Below are 24,660 nucleotides of genomic sequence, written 5' to 3' on the forward strand. Positions count from 1 at the left end.
CCAGCCGTTAAAATAACGGTAGTAAAACTTTACGTCTAATTTATTTATTTCCTTTCGCCATGCTCTATTTATATACATAAAAAAAAATAAAATAAAGATCCCTATGCAATATAAATAAATATATATATATATATATTTGTTCGTGATTTATAACAGTTCCGGTAAACTTTGCCACTAACATTTCTTTTATCTTCATCGTTATAACCACCCGGATAGTTTTTGGCTCTCGCACCAGCAATGACTTCTGTTGTCCGTAACTGGCACGCCAAGAGTAAGAGTAAGTTTTCATGATGCGATTACTGAAATATCGTTCATACGGCTTTAAATGAAAAGTATTATAAAAAAAAAAAAGTTAATATTTTAAAAAACGATCATTAGATTATTAAACAGAGTTATTTTGATAATCTAAAAATCGTTTTATAAGTACTATATAAATAATATTTTTCTGTAAATTAATTTTTATCAAAAAAGTGAATTAATGAATATTTTATAAGATACACTAGATTAATAAAAAAATAATTCAAAATCACGTACGCTCATACGCAGTTATAAAAAACAGTATTATTTGGGTAATAAAGATTATAATAATACTAATATTAATGGAGGTAATTTAGTCATTTTACAATATATTTATTTACATTTGCCTTGATCGGGGTAAATCGTTTTGTTATCGAACAATTAAAGATTTATCGAACTTAAAAAATATATAATATATTTATCATGACGAATTTATTTCTAATATCTGTATATAAAATAAATTATTTCGTCTGCTCTTGAATTTTAATACTCTCAGCAATACCAAATAAAAAACAATCACACTAAAATAGATTTAAGTTGATAAAACCGAGGCCTGCAACTGTACAAAATTATTATTCTTATTTAATCAATAGTGTTTAAAATGTTTTGTCATTTTAGTCATGCATCACATATTAACAAAATCACTTATCTCTGATGATAGAGAGTAAACATTTCAAGTAATACCGATAGCATTTATTTATTAGGTAGTGTACAGTTGCTAGACCAGTAAACTTAGTCTCAGTATTTGATTAATACTAAAAATAAATGTTTAAATGCGCGTGTTTTATGTAGTATAAATGTTACGATTATAGTTGTATTCAGTGCGAGATCAACCTACAAAAATGTTATTACATCTTCTAAATTGTAACTTAATTAGTAATTGTTTTCTTCGTTGAATGGCTAAACCCCTCATGTAACACATATTTTGATAAAAATCCCAATTAAACCTAAGTAATGTTGACATTACTTAGTTACAAAAGTTGCATGATTAAATTTCGTTCATTAAGTATGACGCTGCGAGTTGCACATTTAATAAAAAGTAGTATTATCTGAATAAAAGTATTGTCTGAATAAAAAGTAGTATTTTATTAGAAATATCAAAATATAGTACCAGGAATTCATAAGGACTAATGTGTGCGATCAAACGTCGGGTGTTTCAAGACGGTACTCAGCGTTTCGATAGCAGTTTTCGAGTGGACACCAGTGAAATGCTCTGGACGCTAGTTGCGGTCACCAATATTATTTACCAAGACGGCTCAAGTAATGATATTTAATAATATCGACGATCCTCATGAATTCCTGGTACTAGTATAAACTCTCATCTGATATCTACATAACACAATTTATGTGTCAAGCTTATCAGAAAAAAATGTAAAAACTTATATTAGCACACATTTCATATAAAAATAGTTTTGGGTAAACTTCAATGGCGTATTCAGAATATTATTCATGTGTGTTATACACAAGAAAGATTTTAATCGCCTTCTCTAAATATATCTATCACACTTTAAACTTTTCGACTTGGAGTTTTCGTTTGAATCATTTGTTCAAACACCTCAAAGTACCAAATTTAGTCGTGGTTCTATTGATTCATGTTTGAATTAATAGAAACTGTATATATCTTCATACAGTTATATTTGAATATAAAGTTTTTTAAGCAATAACAATAACGAGTTTAAACTGTACATAGCTCACTAAAGAGCATAACCATTACAGACTATGATCAAGCCTGGTTGTAACAATTAATAACACTGTCATAAAAATTCTAAAAATGAACGACAAAAATTAAAACAAACGACATCCTCGAGGCAATAAAAATAGATACAACAATATCATGGAACATTAAAATGTTTATCACGAATTATTCTAAATGATACTTTATTATTGCTCGAACGACCAGTTTTCGTGCAAATGTATTCTTTTATAATAAGTTTCTGAGACATTTATTTTTTTTACTGTACGAAACTAAAACAGTATAACTATTATTTCATAAATACGTGGTTTTTATATAATGTTTGCCTGACCAACGAAGTATGGATGCCATTCGACATTGTTTTAATTAAAATCGAAAAATACAGCTTACAAGTCACAAGTCTATCTATCGCTGTGGATCTTACTGACAGAATGTTTCCAATAAAATTTAAATCGAACAGCATTATTAAAATATAAAAATGTAAAAAGGGTCCTGTTGATACTAACTGGAAACAATAAAGTCACTTACCCTTTAATAAAAAGTTGAATTGTGTTTTCTTAGAAATAACTGTATAACATAAATTCAAACTATTTTAATGGACAACGATAAAATGAAACTAAAAGTAAATTGTTTATGTGTATGCTACTACTGACAACACCAAAAAGTTACTTTACCTTTTTTAACAATTGAAATTAATGAAACGCAAGTCATTAATTTTTATTATGTTGACATAGGATAAAGTTATTTACTAAAAATTAAGTTGGTTTTATGTTACCGTACAAGATATTTGAATTTTTAGTTTATTATTAAAAATTAATAAATATATTGATACAGAAATATTATTAAATATTTAGAGCTATCGCCCTAGAAAAATCTTGGTATATAATAATGCTGAAAACAATTTTATAACAAAATGAAAACAACAAAAATAATCATAAGTCTTAAAAATGTAATTTATCATAAACTTCCTTTAATAAATAATAATTATTAGATGATATGATGAGTATAATTGCAGGATATTATAAATTATATAATATAATGCTTCTACTAAATTTTATTGTGATAAATAAATCTCATTATTTTGACATATATAATTGGAATCATATAAGATGATTAATTATATTTAATAGGAGTTAATATTTAATCACCTTTGTTCTGTTATAACTTTTAATTTTCTTATTAGAAAAAAAACTTGCAAAAAATATATATATATTTATTTAAATTTTTCTATTCGTGGATGGCTAAATTGAAAATAAAAAATTCAGTAGCTATTTTCAAACTATTAATTACGCGTTAATACTAATAAAAAGAAGTTACTGGAAAATATCTGATAACAACTTTTGAGTTATTGCAACATTACAGAATTTTTTATCTCTTAAACTATAAATCGTTATACTGACTACTGTAAGGACGATATTGAACCTCCCATTCTCCTTTCCAATTAAAAGTTAAAATGTCTTAACTCTAAAAGTAATTATTTTTATTCTTCTAGTTGTTATCAAGCGCAATTTTTTTAATACTGAGTAAGTCTTTTAAAAAAGTGTATAAATAATTTTTATTGAACGAAATATACGTTATTTAGATCTACTTCTTTAACAAGTTTAATAGTATACTTAGCCTATAAATAATAAAAAAATGTGCAAAACTATAAATATTTTGTAATTAAATTTATATAAAATGAAGTTTTTTTTTTAGTTAATGCCTTTTTAAGGGTACATTTGATACATTGTTTATCATAAATTATACAAGACTAAAGATAAATGATTTTACATTTTCCGGATATAAAAAAATGAATTGTGTTTTTATCTTGATCTCCTTTATATTTTTACTAAAAAAATGTTTTAGTTTTTTTTGCGTACATGTAAATAATCTCGATATCAATTTCATGTTGAATATTAATGCAGTTTGTATTTTACGATAGTTACTTAAATTGTTTACTATACAAATAAACTTATTGGCAAATGATGCCTTTTAAGATTTTTTAATTATAAAATTCCATGTTCATCTTGCATTAGGATTTAAAAGAAATCTACCTGCTTCAAAAATTAACGATATTTTAGTTTGGTTCCTTTATTAAAGTACGTTTAATATAAAAAAAATTAAGATTTTTTTATATCACCTTTTATGAACTAATAGAAAAGTTTTTACAAAGAAATAGTTTTACACTCATTATTTGAAACGCCTCAAATAAGCTTTACCACTTGTTTTCATCAAAAAAAATAAAACACTGTGTTTTCTAGCCAAATTAAATAATTTTTCGACTAAACCTTAATTTTGATCAAACTTTTTGTGTGTTTTAAAAATAATTGTTTGACCCTACGAAAGTCTATCGTGGTTTTACAAACAAAAGAAAACGGGATAAAATTAATTAACCGTTAAAAAATTAAAACTTTTTTTATAAATAATGTACCAAGTATTATAAACCATATATATTAACGTAACGTATTTAGATAGCAACTTTTTAAAATAATTACTCTATTAAACCTGAAATTATTATTATATTAATTTAGTAACAATCAAGTAAATAAATTTAATTTATAACAAACAAACATATAATTTAAGACTATAGTAGGTCAGTAAAAATGACAGGTGCAATGAAAATTAAACATTATTTAATAACAATAATTAAAAACATTATTTCATTATTATATCGTGTTTAGATAAAAATTGATTTTTCAATTGAAAGAATTTATTAAGATTATCAAGTTAGTTTAATTACTATTATACAATAAAATCCATTGTCAAATAAAAAATATTAAAATCCTTCAAAAAATATCCTTTTTATTTTTTCACAAATAAAATAATTAAATTTTTTTATAGACTACATTGTAATTTATTACGAAACTCTTAATAAACAAATTACATAAAGGGATTATGCCTAACGAAGATTTGATGTGAATTAAATTTAAAAAATGTATTGTGAGAGCCAATCATAATATTTTACTTATTTAATGACTAGAATTCGGAACTGAAGCAAATGCATATTAGTGAGTAAAGCACATACTAATTTTCTGGCTCTGATACAAATTCGTTTCACAATGACTTTTTTTCACAGACTAAATATTTAAATATTATTTCGTCACTTTTTACAAAAATAATATTTTTTAGTTTTTTAGAACATATTTTTGTATATTTACCAAAAAACGAGGGTTTTTATATAAATAGTTTTTTTTTAATAATTCTATGTATATTATTATAACTTAATTCCCTTTATTTGAATTTTTTCATACCAAGATGATAATACGATTATTTTAATTCTACGAATATACTTTATACTTCATAATAATTTTATATTCTATTATGTATGAAATGGGTTTTAACTAATATCACTCTCAACATCTAAAATAGTCAACACATTTTATTTATTATTGCTCGACTTCACTTCATCAAAGACTATTTTGTTTTATTGTGACCACACGTACACAATATTTACTGTAATGTCATTCCTAACGAATGACGAAGTACGTGATCAATTTGTTAGCTATTGTGAACAAAATCGTATCGAATGTAATAAAAATTTAAAAAAAGCATCAATGCGTCTTCAGCTGTTTAAGAATAACACGTCAAAAATTCCATTACCACTAGAGCTTTTTATCACTCATTGAAACACTTGTATAACTGCTCTCAGTAACTACTGCTATTATTGTGTTAGTGAAATTGCAAACATGTTATATTCAAGAGTGGCTCTAAACATTAAAATTGCTGAAAATAAATTAGCAAAAATATGTGTTCAAAGTATTTTAATCTATATTAAATCAAATTTTAAAATTCTATCAGCAAAATATGCTATTAACTGAATATCTAGGTATTTCGGAAGAAGTTCAAGCTCAATTAAAAGTAGTTTAGTACAATGATGAAAATATTTGAAACCGTATTTGACAAAAATCATTAGGTTAACAAAGTTGAAAAAAATACCAAAAATAATTGCGGAATTTATAACGACTGAGATGCAATACTTGAACACCTCACCGCCAATTATATTTGTTTTTATAAATTTGCACTTATTACATCGGTCGGCGTGGAAAGATCATTCTCAACTATAGAAATATTTTGTGCCAAAACTGAAGATTGTTTAAATTTGAAAATACTAGAAAGTAAATTTTACTTATAGCTTTATATTTCAGTGTAATTTTGGTAAATAAACAAATTTCATTTATTTTCCAAAAACGCATTAATTTTAACTGTTGTAAGAATTCAAGATGAAAATCATTATGGGTACCACGAAAAAATAACGTACAGAAAATAAATCTACTTATGTAAATAAAACGAATTGACCATTTTTTTTAATTTTGAAAATTTTATTATTTTTTAGCGCATATTTTACCACATGTTTGACTATTTCCGAGTGCATTATTATGTGAATATTTTGATATTTTTTAGTACTTAAATTTGCGAGCCTTGATAATGACACGTATAAAACGACTACACTTAAGTTGACAATTAGATTTCTTTATAGCTATAAATCATTATTTGACAAGTTCAAAATGCTCTATAAACAACAACATTAATAATTATTTTATTAAAACGACTAATCTCGTAAATACGTGTGCGTAGAATGACATTTGTCATGTTTTACAACTATACTGTTGTAGAAAATAGTTTCCAGCAGTTTTATAATTTATTATGATTAACGCGAGTTTAGTGTGTTGCGTTACAAACCTACCGATAGTAATCGCTCATGAACAAATTATTTTTAAACAAGCTTGGAACACCGTTATGACAGCCAAATAAATAATAATCGTTTCGTGTTTAAGCTAGTTATTTAAATATAAAAAAAAAATCACGAGCTCTTCATTTAACAGATTAAAAGTGAAAACAATTCAACGATATCGAAATGACCTATTATTTGCATTTTAATTTGTTTAACATAATATTCGTGTTGCGTTTAATCGTTATTCGACGGTATCGCATTATGAGCGGGGGAAAAAAAAAAATCATTTGATATCATGTGTTCGGTTTGGATTTCCGTTCGTGGATAGCATATAATATTCACAGAATATTATTCTGCAGGGATTTCACGTTGCCATCCCTAATGTATCATTAGTATGTGCGTCGCGCACAGTAATAATTCTATAAAGTAAAATCCATACGTTATAAAACGTTGCGTTACTCACAATATTAATAAATATCAGTATGGCGTTTAACCGGCCGTGTCCGCAATACGAGATAGGTGCGAATCGAGTATTTTTTAACGCCTCGAAAATCCACAGAATTGTGCGACGGCAGCTATTCTCGTTATTAGCCGCCATAATTGTATTAAATCATACTTGTTTGAGCTACTGTACATCGACCGACTAATTCCAGTGTAACGCTCGTCTTTAATTTCAGGTCACGTCCCGTGTCATTGTTCACGATGCCCGTCTCAAACGGTCCCCGCAGTCATCGTTGCGCATGAAACCAGCCAATCGAACGTGTTGACGGCATAACACGTGCACCATGAAACCGTTTGTGGTAGGCGTAATGGGATTGACCGTGATGGCCATCGGGACGTTTCACTGTGCCAAGTGTTCGCAAAACGGTAAGTAAAAATGAACAGGCCAAGTGACCTGTCAGCGTATACGTTACTCGAACGCTGCCAATCATCTTTAACGTCTAGATGCGCTTACATACACTCAGAGTATAGCAGTAATGGGTTTATTTTTTTTATCCCGCCTGCGTTCCGACCGTGTCGTTAGTGCGCATAAATAATAATGTAAATTTTTAATATCGAACTTGGTAAAGAAAAAAAAAAACCAAAGCAAATTTGTTTAAAAATGATTTCGACAAAACTCCGTCGTTCCACTTCGATACATTTACTCGTACTTTCCCACGGAGAACAGTTTGTATTTGACAATCTAATGAACCGATTTATCATAAATTTGGCACACATACGAACATACCCTCCAAGAGAGAACTCCCATTTGCGAATCTGTGTTGCACACAGTAATTGGCCAACTTTTCATTCTATTATACAATGTACTGTTCAAGTACAGTATTGTCGCTGTAGTATTATACTATCCGCATAAGTTTTATTTGATTAGCAGTTGTACAACACATATGTTAATACTGCCAGGTAACTTTGATGGATTAGCAGATCAAATCCCTGGAAATCCCCCCGCATTACCTTTAAAATCTTGTTGCGTTCATTTTTTATTTATACTCTCTTGGATAAAACAAAAGAAGAAATAAAACAGCTTAACGTTTTATTTATATAATTTACATTTTAATAAATCTACGCATTATTTAGTATAATGTAATGCAATTTAATTCGTTTTGCACAATTTCGTCACTTTAAATTGTAATAAGTAAATTCAGTATTTTTTTGTCCTTATATATTTTTTGTATGCGTTGGAAGCCAATTTTATTGATTACCATAACGAATAAAATTAAGTAATCAACGTAAAAAAAAATAATAATAATTGTCTACAAACTTCTTAATTATCTAATAATGAGACTTGATTTAGATTACAGTCTGCTAAATCATAATTTCTCCATACAAAAACAAACCAATGTAATTCAAATTAAAATTACTTAATATAATTTAAAAACATAGTTTTGATATAATAGATTTCAATGAAAAGTATTTGATGAAAAACAATATTTAATACCTTATTGTACTTTAAAAACTCGTGTTAAAAATATATTATCACAAAATGTGTTTTATAGACAAAAAATTATTAAACGCTATACAGAGTGATCGATTTATTATAAATCACTCGATTACTCGCAGAAAAAATACAATAATTTTAAGTTACATATATTTCTTTATTTATCTTCTATTAATTACTTTTTAGAAACACCCTTTATTAATTATTGGAGTGATAATTTATTTTTTATGGCAACGTACATATTTAACTAGCTTATAATAAAGAAAATGACTCGTCCATAATAACTTTTGGACCAGTCATTTGGACGTTATTAGAATTTAAAATATAGACTGAAGCTAAAGTACGGTTACTACTATTATTATTATTATTTGACATTTATCGACCGCATTCTTCCTTATTATTTTAATATTGTATTTAGTTTGCTATTAATCGAGTGTTTTATGATAAGCCAATCTGTATAAAATACATTCATTATGAATATGGCATTAATTTTCTTAAAAACTTTTGAAAATTAAAAAATTTCGTACATGATAACATTGTTTGAATGATAAAAGTCTACATTATATTGAAGTTAAATTATTTTATTTTTCATACCTTCAGGAATAAAATATCTAAACTCCAGTTTTCTCTAACGTAAACTTCTTTTTAATTTGATGATATGATAGAAAAAAAGTTGTATTTGTAAAATTGAATGTATCAAGTATGAAAACCAACACCTCAATTATAAGATTTCTAACCATCTTAACGAGTCATTAGGATTGAACATAAAGATAGTCCCAATAATACTGCATTTCATCAAAGACATCGAAGTTGGATAAAGAAATATAATGCATACATGTAAATATTGGTACTATAAAAATTAAAAATATTAATATTAATATCAATTATAAAATGTAGCTAATGCCCGAAAATTCCGAAGTTCTAAATCCATGATCAATATTATTTATATGGTATTTTCGACTTATTTTTTATTATAAAAATAAATACATGTCAAATATCATGTGAGTTGTTCACCCAACCAAGTTATTATTATTCATAAATGGAATATTATCGAATAATATATAATGTTCACCGACATCAGTTTGAAACTTGTTCGAAATAACTTTTCAATAAAGTTCTTATTGTACTTATCGTTATATCGACTTATNACTTTTCAATAAAGTTCTTATTGTACTTATCGTTATATCGTATTATTATTACTAAATTTTTTTATTTATAAGACTATAACTTTGGTTTGTTAAGAAATGATGATTTTTAAAAACCAGAGTGAACTACAAAACTTAAATAAAGCATGTAACAAAGGCTTGTGTAAGACTCCATCAACACTACAGTCCATGAAAAGGTGACATTAAGTTTGAGAGTTAAAAAATGACATTAAAATAATGTATTCCTTGAAAATTTTAATTTAAACTCGAAAAAAACAATTTTATAAAGACTGCAAATAATGGAATATTTGAATACTACAAAAAATAAAAAAAAAATGAATAATAATAATAACAAAGAACAAACCGTAAACGTTTTAAGTAAAACATCAAATTAAAACAATATCCCCTGTAATTAAAAAACTTCTTCAAGCAATAACAGTACTATAATTTAAATAAAAATATTTTTCCTAATATTTATCATTATTTTATTTTTAAATATTAGATTCATCAAGTTACTTTTACGTACATAATAATAAATCTCCCGAGAAACTTCAAGTTATATAAATGTAAAATTAATCAAATATAAAGCAATTTAATTCAACAGCATCCGATAATAATTATAATAATATATCATTTTTAAGTACAATTTCTCAGACTATTGAAATAGTTTAAATGTATTATCTAATGATTTGTGAAGAAATCCGAACCTTAAAATAAACCGGAAAAGATTTGTTATAGAAATATTACTGTCCAAATGTGTCCATGTATCGTTTATATTTTCACTAGTGTGTTGAAAAAATGTGCTTGTTTACAGTTGTTATACCCTATAAATAACTTTTGTAATTCTTATGATATAGGTTGCATCCCGTAAAATAGTTGTTGCCAAACATTTTTATTGATCAAAAACTTTGACCCTCTTTTACTACCGTTTATATTTTTCACTAAACCACGCATAATATATAGACAGAAGCTTTTCTCAGTCATCCTTTTTGCCACCTAAAAAACATCTTACCCGCAGATAATTCAATTGTTATGGTATGAGGTCAACCGAAACTATAAACTTTTATATTAAAGATGATATTTGTGTACGTCCCATGAGACCTATCTCTAGAATATTCTCCCGTCAGAAAATTTTAGCTAAATTTATAAGAAATATCATGTTATCTGTATTGTGTAAAAAACCCCTAGAAGGTTATGATCATTTTATTTATTTTTTATTGGTGTTATTCTAAGTATTTTAGGTTCTTCTAGCCTTGAAAGTTTTATGAGAGTATTTTAAATATTATATTTATCCTGTAGATTGCGAGTATATTTTATTAGCTATATTGACATTTTCGTGTAATTTCGAAAAAATTATGATTATCTCTTACAAAATGTTTATGCAGGTTAAAAAATTATAAGTTCTAAAAATATTCCTTGAAAAGTTTTTCGTTTACACACAATATTTGTTACGTTGAAAAATTTATGTCTGAAAAACTTATTCGCAAAAAATAATATTTCACTAAAATTTAAAAATATTGATTATTTTTTTTAATATTAAGTGTTATGTAGTTGTTATTTTTTAGTAATCGTTTAAGTTTTTTATTTTTGAATATAAGTTTAATTGAGATGTATAGTTTATAGTATACAGTACGTTTTAAATATAGTAGTAAGTATTCTTTGTTAATGCTAAAAAAAAATCATTTTTTTTAATTCAACAAAAATTATAATACCAATGCGTTTTTTCTTGATCGTTAAACTCATTTGTAGAATTTAGAGAGTTTGTGACGATGTTGCACGACTGAATTTGGCGTTGTGTGAATAATAAATCATACATAGCTGGTCATGCTCTATGAGCGTTGTACACGATATATTTTTGTATATAAGTGTTTCTAAATTATATTTTTTACATTAAATGAGGTTAAGAGGGAATGAAAAATATAATATTAAAACTTGGCATTTTTGTCTTTTATCGTAGAATGCATAGGGGATTTTCGCTTGGACAAACTTAATCCCATGTTATTGCTCCATAAACAAAAAATCACCATTATAAAAAAATAGGTAAATATGACAGAAAATTTTGATAAACACACCATGTGCCTTATATTTTCTACTTGAATTAAGTAAGTACTGTAACAAAAAAAAAATGTATTTCATACATTTCATCTCATTTAGAATGTATAGATTAATAAAGGGTTATAAAATATTAAAAAAGAACTATTCATTATTGAGTTACTTTAGTGTATATAAAAGAAACAGAAATAGATTTTCAAAGTCTTGAAGAGTAAAAAAGACATTTTCTAATGTAAAATAAAATAAAAATTTAGGGAATATTTCTTTGACTTCTAAATTTTCATAATATTTCAGCACACTAAATAAATTTAATGTTTTTATAATATTTTATATGACATAATTAATTTGACTTAATATTAAATAAAATATTAACACATAGATTGAAAACATTTTCTATTAGATCTATATAGATTTTTACAGTAATCAACTGTATAGGCTATAAAATAGATTCAGTGATGCGAATCAATTAATTTATTTAACCTGCTCATATTGTGACTGGTAATATTGGTTTGATATTTTATGTGCATTTGCAATCATTAAAGCTTTTTAGTTTGAGTATAGTAAATACTCTTGGATTATTGAAATATCATAAGCGTATTTATAATGGAGATTTGATTTTATTAATGTAAAATTAATGTAAATTATACTGTATGTGTAGAAATAAAAAATGAATCAATTAAAATTCATTCTTTAAACCATTTGGTAGTAGATTTATTATTTTATATCGTAAATTTTTTTTTCGTTTTATTGAATTTATTATTTTCTTGCAAAACTCAGCTAAATCATTTTTTTTTTGCTAACGTTTAAAGTTGAACTTCTTTACCGAGTAGTTTTTGAAAAATTAAATATCAGTATGAATTCTTTTGAAACTTCAGCAGCTTTACTTTTGCAATTATTTAGAAATGTTAACCTAATATAATCATCAATTAAGTTTGATGATTAAAAAAAAAGGACCAATGAGTTAATTAAAACACAGATCATTTGTTATAGTTTTTTATAGAATTTTGAATTTACTTATTTATCATCATAATTATTAAAAAGGAGAGATGTAATTAGTATAAATTGTGTTGTTTTATTGGCTGACGGTCGGAATGAATTTATTTATTTAATTAAATTAAATTTATAAAATTGACGCTAATTTGTTAAGCGTATACATATATGCTATTAACATTTAGTTAGGGACGATTCCTAGTATCTATATTGAGTCTATGTATATTATATTCCTTTTGTAATTTGTACGGTAAAAACACTTAATTAGCTACGAATTTCCATTCGCGTTTCAGTTTGACTGATAAANTACTTGATTATAACAACTACGTTTGGTAAAAAATATGATACACACAACAAAAATTATAAACAATTAAATTCTAAACAATTTTTATACGAACATTTTTATTGTATGTTGAATATTTCGTCTGCAATATTTAAATAAACTAATAAAAACGATTTCAACGGTAAAGATAAAAATGTGTTGTTTTTTAATTTTAATGACTAAGTATTATACATACGGCTTTTTTGCTAATGACATTTTTTATGGTAAACATTTAGTTCTATAAATTTAATTCTATAATTTTTCCTGTGAATAGAATAGATTAAAAGATAAGTGACAAAAACGGAAAAATTACCCTCACAGTCAAATTTTCAACCCTCTTGCGGCACCTGAAGATATAAAAAAATTTTTTTTTTTTTTTATCTCCCATAATCAGGAGACTAAACTGCAACTTTTTTTTTCTATTAGAATTCAATTATCAACATTTTCAATATTTCGTTCCACCCTAGTATACATATATGCTATTAACATTTAGTTAGGGACGATTCCTAGTATCTATATTGAGTCTATGTATATTATATTCCTTTTGTAATTTGTACGGTAAAAACACTTAATTAGCTACGAATTTCCATTCGCGTTTCAGTTTGACTGATAAAATAGTGTTCTATTAGATGCGCAGTATGAAGTCGGACTATTCGTTTATTTATTTACACTAGACATAGATAAATGTACACTATTTGACGAACCGTGTGGGACAAAATAATAATCCGTAGCTACCAAATCATATGATATTTATACAACCACATCGATTGTATATTACCCATTATCTAGATAATGCAAGTAGCTACTTCCTAATTGATGTAATCAGGCAACAGATAGGCTTGAGCTTAAAGATACTCATTTTCATTGTACACGCGCACTCGCATCCTTCCTAATGCAATACAATTGATTACTGATGAAAGTAATTGACAATAATTCTGGCGCATAGTATAATCAATATAGTTAGTTTAGACATGCGAACATAAGTATATAATATATACTTATGCATATTATACTGTGTATATACAATATGGTTATTTACAAAAGTTACTCCTATTTTTATTTTTTTAAAAACGTATAGCATAAATATTAACTTAATTTTATGAAATATAGTATTTGTAAGGGTAAATTTTAAAAGGGAATTTTGACGTTTAAATGCTTACCTAATGCTATTTTTTTACTACTAAATGGAAAATGGTCAAAATAGAATTTCGACTGGTCTACACTAGCTTTATACTATTACTTTTCAATTTAACATAATTTTAAGTTATTCGCGAGCGGAGTGCTCTTCGTGAAAAAATTTTCACTCGCGCGTTATGTAAAAATAGAGCGTCGCTAAAAACTAACTTTTACTAATATTTTGAATGCCTTTATCTCAAAAAGTAATGTTATAAAATTAATTATCAAACAATNAAGTAATGTTATAAAATTAATTATCAAACAATCGAAATTTGATTTAGACCATTATTCAGTGTTGCATAATTACTTTTTGATATATTAGAACTTTTTCATTTAGACAAAATGAGGAGTGGAGTATTGATTTGTCATGCTCTATTTTTTCGTGTGTTGGAAATAATTATATATTTTTTATAATCTTTGTAATATCCGTTTCGTAAATCGAAAAATTTAAAAAGATTTTATTAATAATACATTTCGTGAAAAGGAGACAAGATAAATGTTTTTTAAAATACTGTGTGAAGCATAATTAAGGAGTTAACCTATGTAATTAAAAGTTAAATCAGAATTTATTCACCGTTATACACATTTAACTAATATACAAGGTTATTATTTCAATTTAATTAGAATGTAATTTATATAATTTTTTAGACAATACATGTTATCTGTACATCTTAAAGTTATATTTTATAGTGAATGTTATATTAATTCAAAATTACTACATAAAACACGCTCACTAAACAATTTAAAGATCCTGATAATTATAATGTATCATTTGTACGTCAGTATAATCCGAAACAGTATGACAAATACTAAAAAAAATAACACTAATCATACTATGTGCTAAGGTAATATGCATAGGTGTTATTTACAAATTGTACATATAAAACGAATACATAATGTTACTTGTTTTTATAGTCAACGTTCCATCCCAAATTCATGACAGTAACGAAATCATCTATTTTTATTTTTTGCGTCTCCATTTCCATATGTCACTTTTTTAGACTTGTACTTTATAGTTTTGAATTATTCATTATACTTATTATGGTATCAATAAATAAATCAGATTTTTTTATATAAAACTACTTATATTTCAAACCACTGTATTGTAGTGTGATCTCGGCGACGTTTTCACAAGGAAATACCTGGAATAGAACTTAAGCTAAATGTTTACTGTTTATATTTATAATTTTTTTACATAAAAAAAGCAATATAATAATTTGAATTGAAGAGATCTTTATGAAATAGTGCACTACACTAATGACAATATCACGTATCTGGTAATTTCCAAAAAATGAGAATTTACATAAAAATATTGTTATTTCCTTGCACTTAATACTTATTTTTAGTATTACTATTCGTCTGATAATTTATTTACCCTCAATTTTGATTTAGTGCGACCAATAAAATAAAAGTTAGTAACAAACATAAAAATGAATACATAGCCGGCTAATTTTCTTTAGTTATCNGTGAAAAGGAGACAAGATAAATGTTTTTTAAAATACTGTGTGAAGCATAATTAAGGAGTTAACCTATGTAATTAAAAGTTAAATCAGAATTTATTCACCGTTATACACATTTAACTAATATACAAGGTTATTATTTCAATTTAATTAGAATGTAATTTATATAATTTTTTAGACAATACATGTTATCTGTACATCTTAAAGTTATATTTTATAGTGAATGTTATATTAATTCAAAATTACTACATAAAACACGCTCACTAAACAATTTAAAGATCCTGATAATTATAATGTATCATTTGTACGTCAGTATAATCCGAAACAGTATGACAAATACTAAAAAAAATAACACTAATCATACTATGTGCTAAGGTAATATGCATAGGTGTTATTTACAAATTGTACATATAAAACGAATACATAATGTTACTTGTTTTTATAGTCAACGTTCCATCCCAAATTCATGACAGTAACGAAATCATCTATTTTTATTTTTTGCGTCTCCATTTCCATATGTCACTTTTTTAGACTTGTACTTTATAGTTTTGAATTATTCATTATACTTATTATGGTATCAATAAATAAATCAGATTTTTTTATATAAAACTACTTATATTTCAAACCACTGTATTGTAGTGTGATCTCGGCGACGTTTTCACAAGGAAATACCTGGAATAGAACTTAAGCTAAATGTTTACTGTTTATATTTATAATTTTTTTACATAAAAAAAGCAATATAATAATTTGAATTGAAGAGATCTTTATGAAATAGTGCACTACACTAATGACAATATCACGTATCTGGTAATTTCCAAAAAATGAGAATTTACATAAAAATATTGTTATTTCCTTGCACTTAATACTTATTTTTAGTATTACTATTCGTCTGATAATTTATTTACCCTCAATTTTGATTTAGTGCGACCAATAAAATAAAAGTTAGTAACAAACATAAAAATGAATACATAGCCGGCTAATTTTCTTTAGTTATCATCTATTTTTATGAATGAAAATATATAATATGTTAATAACAAATTCTAAATTTATAAATTACATCTGGCCAATTTCGTTAAAAATATATTTAATTTTTTTTTTCTTCTGAAAAGTTACGTGATGTTATTATTATGTAATATATTTGTGTAACAAAATAATTATATTAATTATTGTTTTAGCTACGATGTGAAGCTAAGAAGGTATTAGTTTTACCATGATGTGTTTATATTTATATATATATTTTTTTGTGTGTCTTTCACTACTTTTTCTCAGATCTCACTGAACCAGTAATATATTTGTGTAACAAAATAATTATATTAATTATTGTTTTAGCTACGATGTGAAGCTAAGAAGGTATTAATTTTACCATGATGTGTTTATATTTATATATATATTTTTTTGTGTGTCTTTCACTACTTTTTCTCAGATCTCACTGAACCGATTTTTCTCAACGATACGTCAAAAGATCAAAAATTGTATCTAGTTGAAGACACTACCCTCAAAAATTGAAACTTTTGACCTCGTTTCTCGTAAACGGGACAATTTAAAATAATTCTTTTTTAAATTGAAAACTTAGATATTTCCCTTTCAATTTATATAATTTTATGACAATCTGACCTTTTAGCTGCCCACAGGGGGGATTAAAAATCGCAACATCTGAACAAAAATTTAACTTCTTCAACTTCAGTTTTGAAAATGTTCTGGAAATACTCCAAATTAAAAACATATGTTGAAATAAAGCTAATATTATGTAATATAAGTTAAAAAAATGAAATTTGTCACGATGAGTTATCTTTTATGTAAAAATTATTGCAGTAGTTAAAAAACATGCAATTTTGGTGTTAAAATTTACGATTTCAACTTTAAATTATTATAACATTTTGAAAAATGTATTAATCAATACAAATTTTTTTTTCTAAATAAAATATATATATATATATATNTCTATTTAAGTTACAATAGTTTAATTACAATAAAAATTCAAAAAAATTTTGAGGTTTTCTGATAAATTTACAGTAAATAGTAATTATACAATTTGCTGACTGCATATTAATCCTAACAATACCACTTTTTTATTCCCATAAATTTTTCTATTAAATAATGTAAATTTCAAACTTGAATTTGATCTAAATATTATGGTAATATATTCAACTTTTTTTTATTATAAACTTTTAAAAAATCAGCTTTAAATACTAAAAATAGATATTTTGCACTGATTAAATTATTTAATATTAAAATATTAAAAATCAAAATCTATAATAATTTGAAAACAATTGTTTTGTGTTTTTTATAATTTATTTTTCGTAATAAATCATTACTTAAAAAAAAGATATTTATTATTTCCATGTAACTCTTTGTGTTTAAATAGATGATATAATTGAAATATTCAGAACTATTATCTTATGGTTATATTCTATAGTTTTTAACTAATAAGTAATAATATCAAAAATTATTGGTGATAAAATAAATATGATTGCAGATTTGAAATTAGATGGAAAATTTTATAATAAAAGTATATTTTTTACTCTGATGAAAATATTTTGCAGACCATTTATTCATAATTAACAACAAATTATTGTCTAAAAATATCTGTGTCAAGCCTTTCAATTTTTATTCACGTTATCGTCAGAAATTAATTGTATTCCTACATAAAATAAATAACAAAAAACAATTGAATGATGACGTTTATAGATATTTATGAATTTGTGTACTTATTCAAACAGAATTCTTTATGGACCTTAATATAACAAAAATTACAATGATCTTAAGTTGGCTAGTGTAGAATATAAGGAAAGATTTGCAGAATATATGAGTCAAGTCAATTTAATCGCAGAAGAAACTTATGATTTGTTTTAACAGTTCATTAAATAAAAAAATTAAATAGTACATAATATTGAATTACTTCTTATTAATATTTTACATTTTTTTAAACTTCAATATATATTTTATTCTTTGGTGGGATAATTCAATGATTGTTTTTTGTAACATTTGTAATTGTATAAAACATGGTTATTTTAAAAACTAGCTAATTAATTTCTCTTATTAAATTAATTAAGTTAATAAAATACATTTTGGTATTTTCTGTTTTATATATTTTTCGATTTATTAATTATTAAATATTTATTATATTGTAGCTATAACATCCGTATTACTGTATCAAAATTGTAAATATGTATGTTTTTATTAAAAACAATAATGGTGATGCCCTTTTAACGTATTTGAGGTTAATTAAAAAAATACTTTATAATTCATATAACGAGTAGTAATAAGTTTAATATTTGTATTTCACACTTGATAATTTTATTTTTGTTAAATTTTTATAGTGATTCATTGTTTAACAAGGCGATATAATAAAATGATTTCTATTAAAAGTAACGTATTTTAAAATAATTATTTTTAATATATAAGTAAATAAATTAAATGATAAGTAAAAAATATGCACAATTGGTTTAACATTATCTACATAAATTATTTGTATTCCTACTTAAAATAAATAACAAAAAACATTTAAATAGTGACATTGAACTATACGTGGATCTCAGTACAAAATTTTTGTGTTAGTGTTCATTGGATTTAACTTATCAACATTTTATATTATTTATTTACAATTTTTTTGTTCAAAATATGAATTTATTAAAATATTGTTTTGCATTAATCGTTATTTTAATTCAATCACTACCATCAAATTTTATTTTATACAAAACTATACAAAATGAAAAAATTGAAAATCTTAATAAAATACTTGAGAATGTGGATATATGGAAGGAATTCGAGAATATAAAAGTTAGACATGGACGTACAAAAAACAGGAAAATTTTGACAGTTGATAACATCTTTTATAATATTGACTACAAAAAATGTAAATTAGATACAGATCAGAATAATATGCAATTTGATGAAAAGCCTGATGAATTACGTTCGTCCAAATATTTGTATGTTGATCCAAGCAATTATGAAGGAAAGATATATTTAATTTTTAAATTCGTAAGGTGTAAGTGTTGGGAACATATTAAGTCGTTTAATCGACTTTTGTCATACATGACTAGTGGTTATGATATGATCTGCAATGAAGAAATAATGAAACAAGAAAAAAAAATGACCTTAAAAATAAAGAGTTTGCTTCTTAAAAAAATCCAAGAATATAAAGAATTAGTACAAGTACTTTATGATTATGCATATTTTTTTAAACGTTTATTTCCTCTAGGTAAAGATAAATTAAGTCGTAATGATCCATTTTTTTCGAATCTATTGCTCATAATAAATATGCCATTACCAAAAGGTGATTATTTTGCAAGTGATTTTAATGAAATATTAAAAAAATCATATACAGATATTTATATTAATTCAAAGAATTTGTGTACTTATTCAAACAAAATTCGTCACAAGGATTCATATAACAGAAAATACAAAAATCTTAAGTTGACTAGTGTAGGATATAAGAAAAGCTTTGCAGAATATATGAGTAGTCAATTAAATTTAGTTGCAAATGTAATTAAGGGCATGTTTTCACAGTTGTCATTAAATGAAAAATTAGAATAATATATAACATTGAATTATTAATTATTAATATTTATAAAACATATATGAAACTTAAAAAATGTCACATCAAGCTATTATAATAGTTGTTATTTATAGAGTAATCGAATGACTTATGTTAATAAATTACCACGTTAATTCATCACTTAAATTTGTATAATTATATTATATTCTTACATTTCAAAAAAATATAATTATTTTATAATTATTAGTTAACTGACAGATTTTTTGAAAGTCTAAATTTTATTAATCACAATAGATAAATACTGATATAATAAAAATTATAAATTATTTATATAAATATTTATTTATTAAATATTTTATTGTATGGAAGACGCTGCCAGTCATCCAAACACTGCTCGTGTATGCATATACTTAGGGAAACAATTTTAATATTCGCATAAGACAAATGTATTATAACTATTTTACTATTTAATAATTTGTATTTTTAGAAATTTAGAAATCAAAAAATGTTTTCACTCATATTAATATGAACATTTTTATTAGAAAACCAACCTGATTTCAATGATCTTTGAGATTTTGTCGTACTGATTGGTTGACACCTGCTAACATCAATGGACCACTTTAACTCACAATTTTACTTTATGTCGTTTAATTGGCATCTCTTTCTTTCAATACTTCCCGTAAAAGTTGGTAAATATATTTTTTAGTGCAACGTGTATTAATACGGGTAATCACAAAATAATAAATCAAAATAATTCATAGTATCCGATTTATTTTTAGCCATTGATTTGCATCCGGGTAAATGTATTATAATATGAGAACGCGTACGCACGGTACTAGGAAGCTTATTTTTAGCCATTTAGTTTTCTTATCTTTTTTAAAATAAAACTTGGTTCTTGATAAATCACTATCAATATCGGGAACGTCTTCAGTTTCTGAAACGCGTTGTTAATTATCATTTATAGTATTTTCAATGTAATCGTATACTTCACTAAAGGCATCTTAAACTAGGCTTATCATAAATAAATAAATAACATTTAAGTTATGACATAAATAAAAACAATGAGGTACAATCGTCAACCACCAGACAAATGGACAATGTCGCACATTAATCGTATAAACATTGCTTATAAAATCTATGGTTAACCAGAAGTATACCTTAATAGGTCATAATATCAATTTTTTATATTTAAATATTTTTACTATCCGAACTTCTTATTTTTAAATATTTGGTTCACTGATTAAAAGATAATAAGAAATAAGTTTTTATAGTAGTTTAAAAATGTAACAGTTATTTAAAAATTAAATTACAGAAAATATTCCCTATATAAAAAGTTGTTAAAGATATCAGAATATGATGTATCATTGTAAAGTATTAAAAACGTCAAGGATACCGGTCCTAAAGTTATTATTGGCCAGTTATCTTTTCAATTAGACCTGTTAACTATTTATTAAGCTATTTAAGTTTGTTTGTTGCCAATCGGAAAAATAAAGATGACGCCTATAAATTGTAGAGCATTATTCTAAAAAGTAATTAATAGTTGATTAATCAAAACATATATAATTTTAAAAAAATTGATTTTTTTTCAATATTTTATTTACTTTGTGAGTAATTAAGTTATTTACGATAAATCGACCACCTGTATTTTATTCAAATTGAATTAAATATTTTTAATTTAATATATTTAATTAAATACTTGTCGAAATTTTTATTGTTACAATAGTTGAAAAATTACTTATTTTTAACTATCTTATATTTACTTTATTACGGTACTAAAAATGTTTAATACTCAAAATATGCAAAATAATACTAAAATTTAAAAATATCCTAAAAAATACTACGTATGAATTCGTATTTAGCCTGTTTATTTTCAGAAACAAATTAATCGATCTCGTCACCGTGTTCTTTATGTCCAAATATCAACCAACTGAAAATAAAATTTATTTTTATTTTAAAATTCTCGATTTTATATTTTTAAATATTTACTTTTAGCAATGATCAATAAAATTTTAGCTTCGATACGAAGCTGAGAAGTTAGTAATTATACTATGATGTGTTTTTTTTTCTTTTTTGTGACTGTTGCACCTTTTTCTCAGCTCACACTGGACAGATTTCTTTCAACGATACGTCAAAGGTTCACAAAAACTAAGATTTTCAACTTAATTTTTGAAATTGTGCCAGAAATACTCCAGACTTTTAATATATATATATCAAATTAAAGTTTATGTCAATAATATAAAATGAAAAAAAATTTTGTTATTTTTTCCACTTTTTTTTCTTAAAACTTCCATAACTTTTTCAGAAATTATTTCAGATTTCAGAAATCAACATAGTTTTTTTTTTATTGAGATCTTAGATATTTTCCTCATAACCCGCTCACAGAAAGAGATTAAAATTGCATCTTTTTTACAAAAACTAACATTTTCAAATTAACTTTTGAAAATGTTTCGGAAATACTGTGTCCTTTAAACATATAATCAAAATAAAGTTTATGTCTCGTATTATAAAATGAAAAAAAAAATTTTGTTCCGACACCTTTTACGTGCTAACAGCTGCCATAGTTAAAAATATACTATTTTGGTGTTAAAATTATCGATTTTAAATTTTCAACTTTAAATTGCTATAACTTTTCGAAAAATGTATGTAACAACACAATTTTTTTTTTTATAAATACATTATATTTATTTATTTCATTTTACATACTTTGTATTTAAATTGGACAATTTCTCCTTATACAGTGGTGATTAAAACATGAACTATACGTATAAAAAGTAGAACTTTTTAAACCTAACTTTTGAAAATGTTCCAAAAATACTGCGTCCTCTAAAGATATGTTAAATTAAAGCTTACAACAAATAATATAAGTTCAAAAAAAAAATTGTCCCAATACTTTTTTTTCTATCAGTTAATGGCCGTCGAATTTAACGAAAAATGTAATTTTTATGTAAAAATCACTGTTTAATATGAAATATTTTAATAAATAAAACTGCCATAACTTTTTGAAAAATAAACAAATTAAAACAAATATTTTTTATATTAAAACCTTAAATAATTTTATTTCATTTGATATAAATTTTTTGGAAATCTGACTCTTGACTTTCCCACAGGAGGAATTCAAAATAACAATTTTTGCATACAAGTTAAACTTTTTCAACTTAATTTTTTAAAATGTTGAAGCAATATTGACAATTTTTATTTTATTTTATATACTTTATTAAGAAAAAAAATTGAAATATAGATTTTTTTTTTTTGGTGAAAAATGGCTAACGTATTCAAAAATATGCAATTTTTGTGTTAAAATTCTAGGTTTTATATTTTATTGTATCTTAAAATATCTTACGAGTGGAATACACTGACTTTCATGAATATTACATAATTTAATTGACATAGAATAAATGTCATAAGATATAAGAAGTTAAACTTATTTAATATTTTGCTTTTTTATAGTTGAAAAAGTAACTTTAAAATTTGAATTAGCTTAAATGGCCAATTTTATCGATTGACGAACAGTTGCCGTATTAATAACACTTGTGTCTTTCACGCTTAAGGAATGAGGAGGTTCAAATCCACCTGTGGAAATTGATATGTAGAAATTCTTTTTGAGATAGAAAACAATTTCAAATCATTTGATTTTATCTCAGTAGAGTTAATAACTTCAGTAAATATTATGGATCCCATCACGCTAGTCTTCCCTAGTGAGAAGAAATTTCTTATTCATGTTAATATTATTTTACTACGAGTATTTTTTTATGACTGCGATTTATTTTTTCAACCCTCCCTTAACCTACTTTTTTCAACGATACGTCAAATTATTACATTTCGTATTTAGTTGAAGATATTACCCTCAAAAATTGAAGAAAAAAAATCCCTTAATCAAATTAAAAGTAGCTTAAACTGCTTTATCCATACAAGCAATTAAAATCATTCATTTTTAATATTTTTAAAGTATTTATTGTCGAGTTAGGTTTGATATGATAATAGGCTAGACTACAAAATTAAATAATTTTATTTTGTAATATATTAATTTTTTATCTTTATTTGTGTGTGTTACTAACAGTCTATAATATTTCAAAATTTTTGTTAACATATTGCTATATAAATTATAAATCTAAAAAAAAATGTTTTTTAGTAACACCTGAATTTAACAAAAACTTTTTACAATTATATTAAAATTTTATATTATACTCAATTGAGTAGATGTTATTAACAACATATTGAATGATTTTTTTAGTTAAAGTAAATAATTAAAATTAATTATGTACGAAATATATCAATCGTAGAATCATTTTAAACTCTTAAAATTACTTAGAAATTATTACTATTGATTCTATTTAAGTTACAATAGTTTAATTACAATAAAAATTCAAAAAAATTTTGAGGTTTTCTGATAAATTTACAGTAAATAGTAATTATACAATTTGCTGACTGCATATTAATCCT

The 24,660-nt window shown here is 24.5% G+C and overlaps 1 protein-coding gene across 1 annotated transcript in view; it reads left to right on the top strand.

Annotated features, from left to right (window-relative positions):
* LOC126893599 (hemicentin-2-like) overlaps positions 1–24,660 on the top strand; it is a 125,197-nt gene that overhangs the window by 12,999 nt on the left and 87,538 nt on the right. Inside the window, exon 2 of the mRNA XM_050663964.1 lies at positions 7,319–7,508. Coding sequence (XP_050519921.1) covers positions 7,427–7,508 — 82 coding nt within the window. The 5' untranslated portion in view covers positions 7,319–7,426. The remainder of the gene's footprint in view (positions 1–7,318; positions 7,509–24,660) is intronic.

The sequence above is a fragment of the Daktulosphaira vitifoliae genome, unplaced genomic scaffold (assembly GCF_025091365.1).
Source record: "Daktulosphaira vitifoliae isolate Bord-2020 unplaced genomic scaffold, ASM2509136v1 Scaffold_1, whole genome shotgun sequence".
Classification (NCBI taxonomy): domain Eukaryota; kingdom Metazoa; phylum Arthropoda; class Insecta; order Hemiptera; family Phylloxeridae; genus Daktulosphaira; species Daktulosphaira vitifoliae.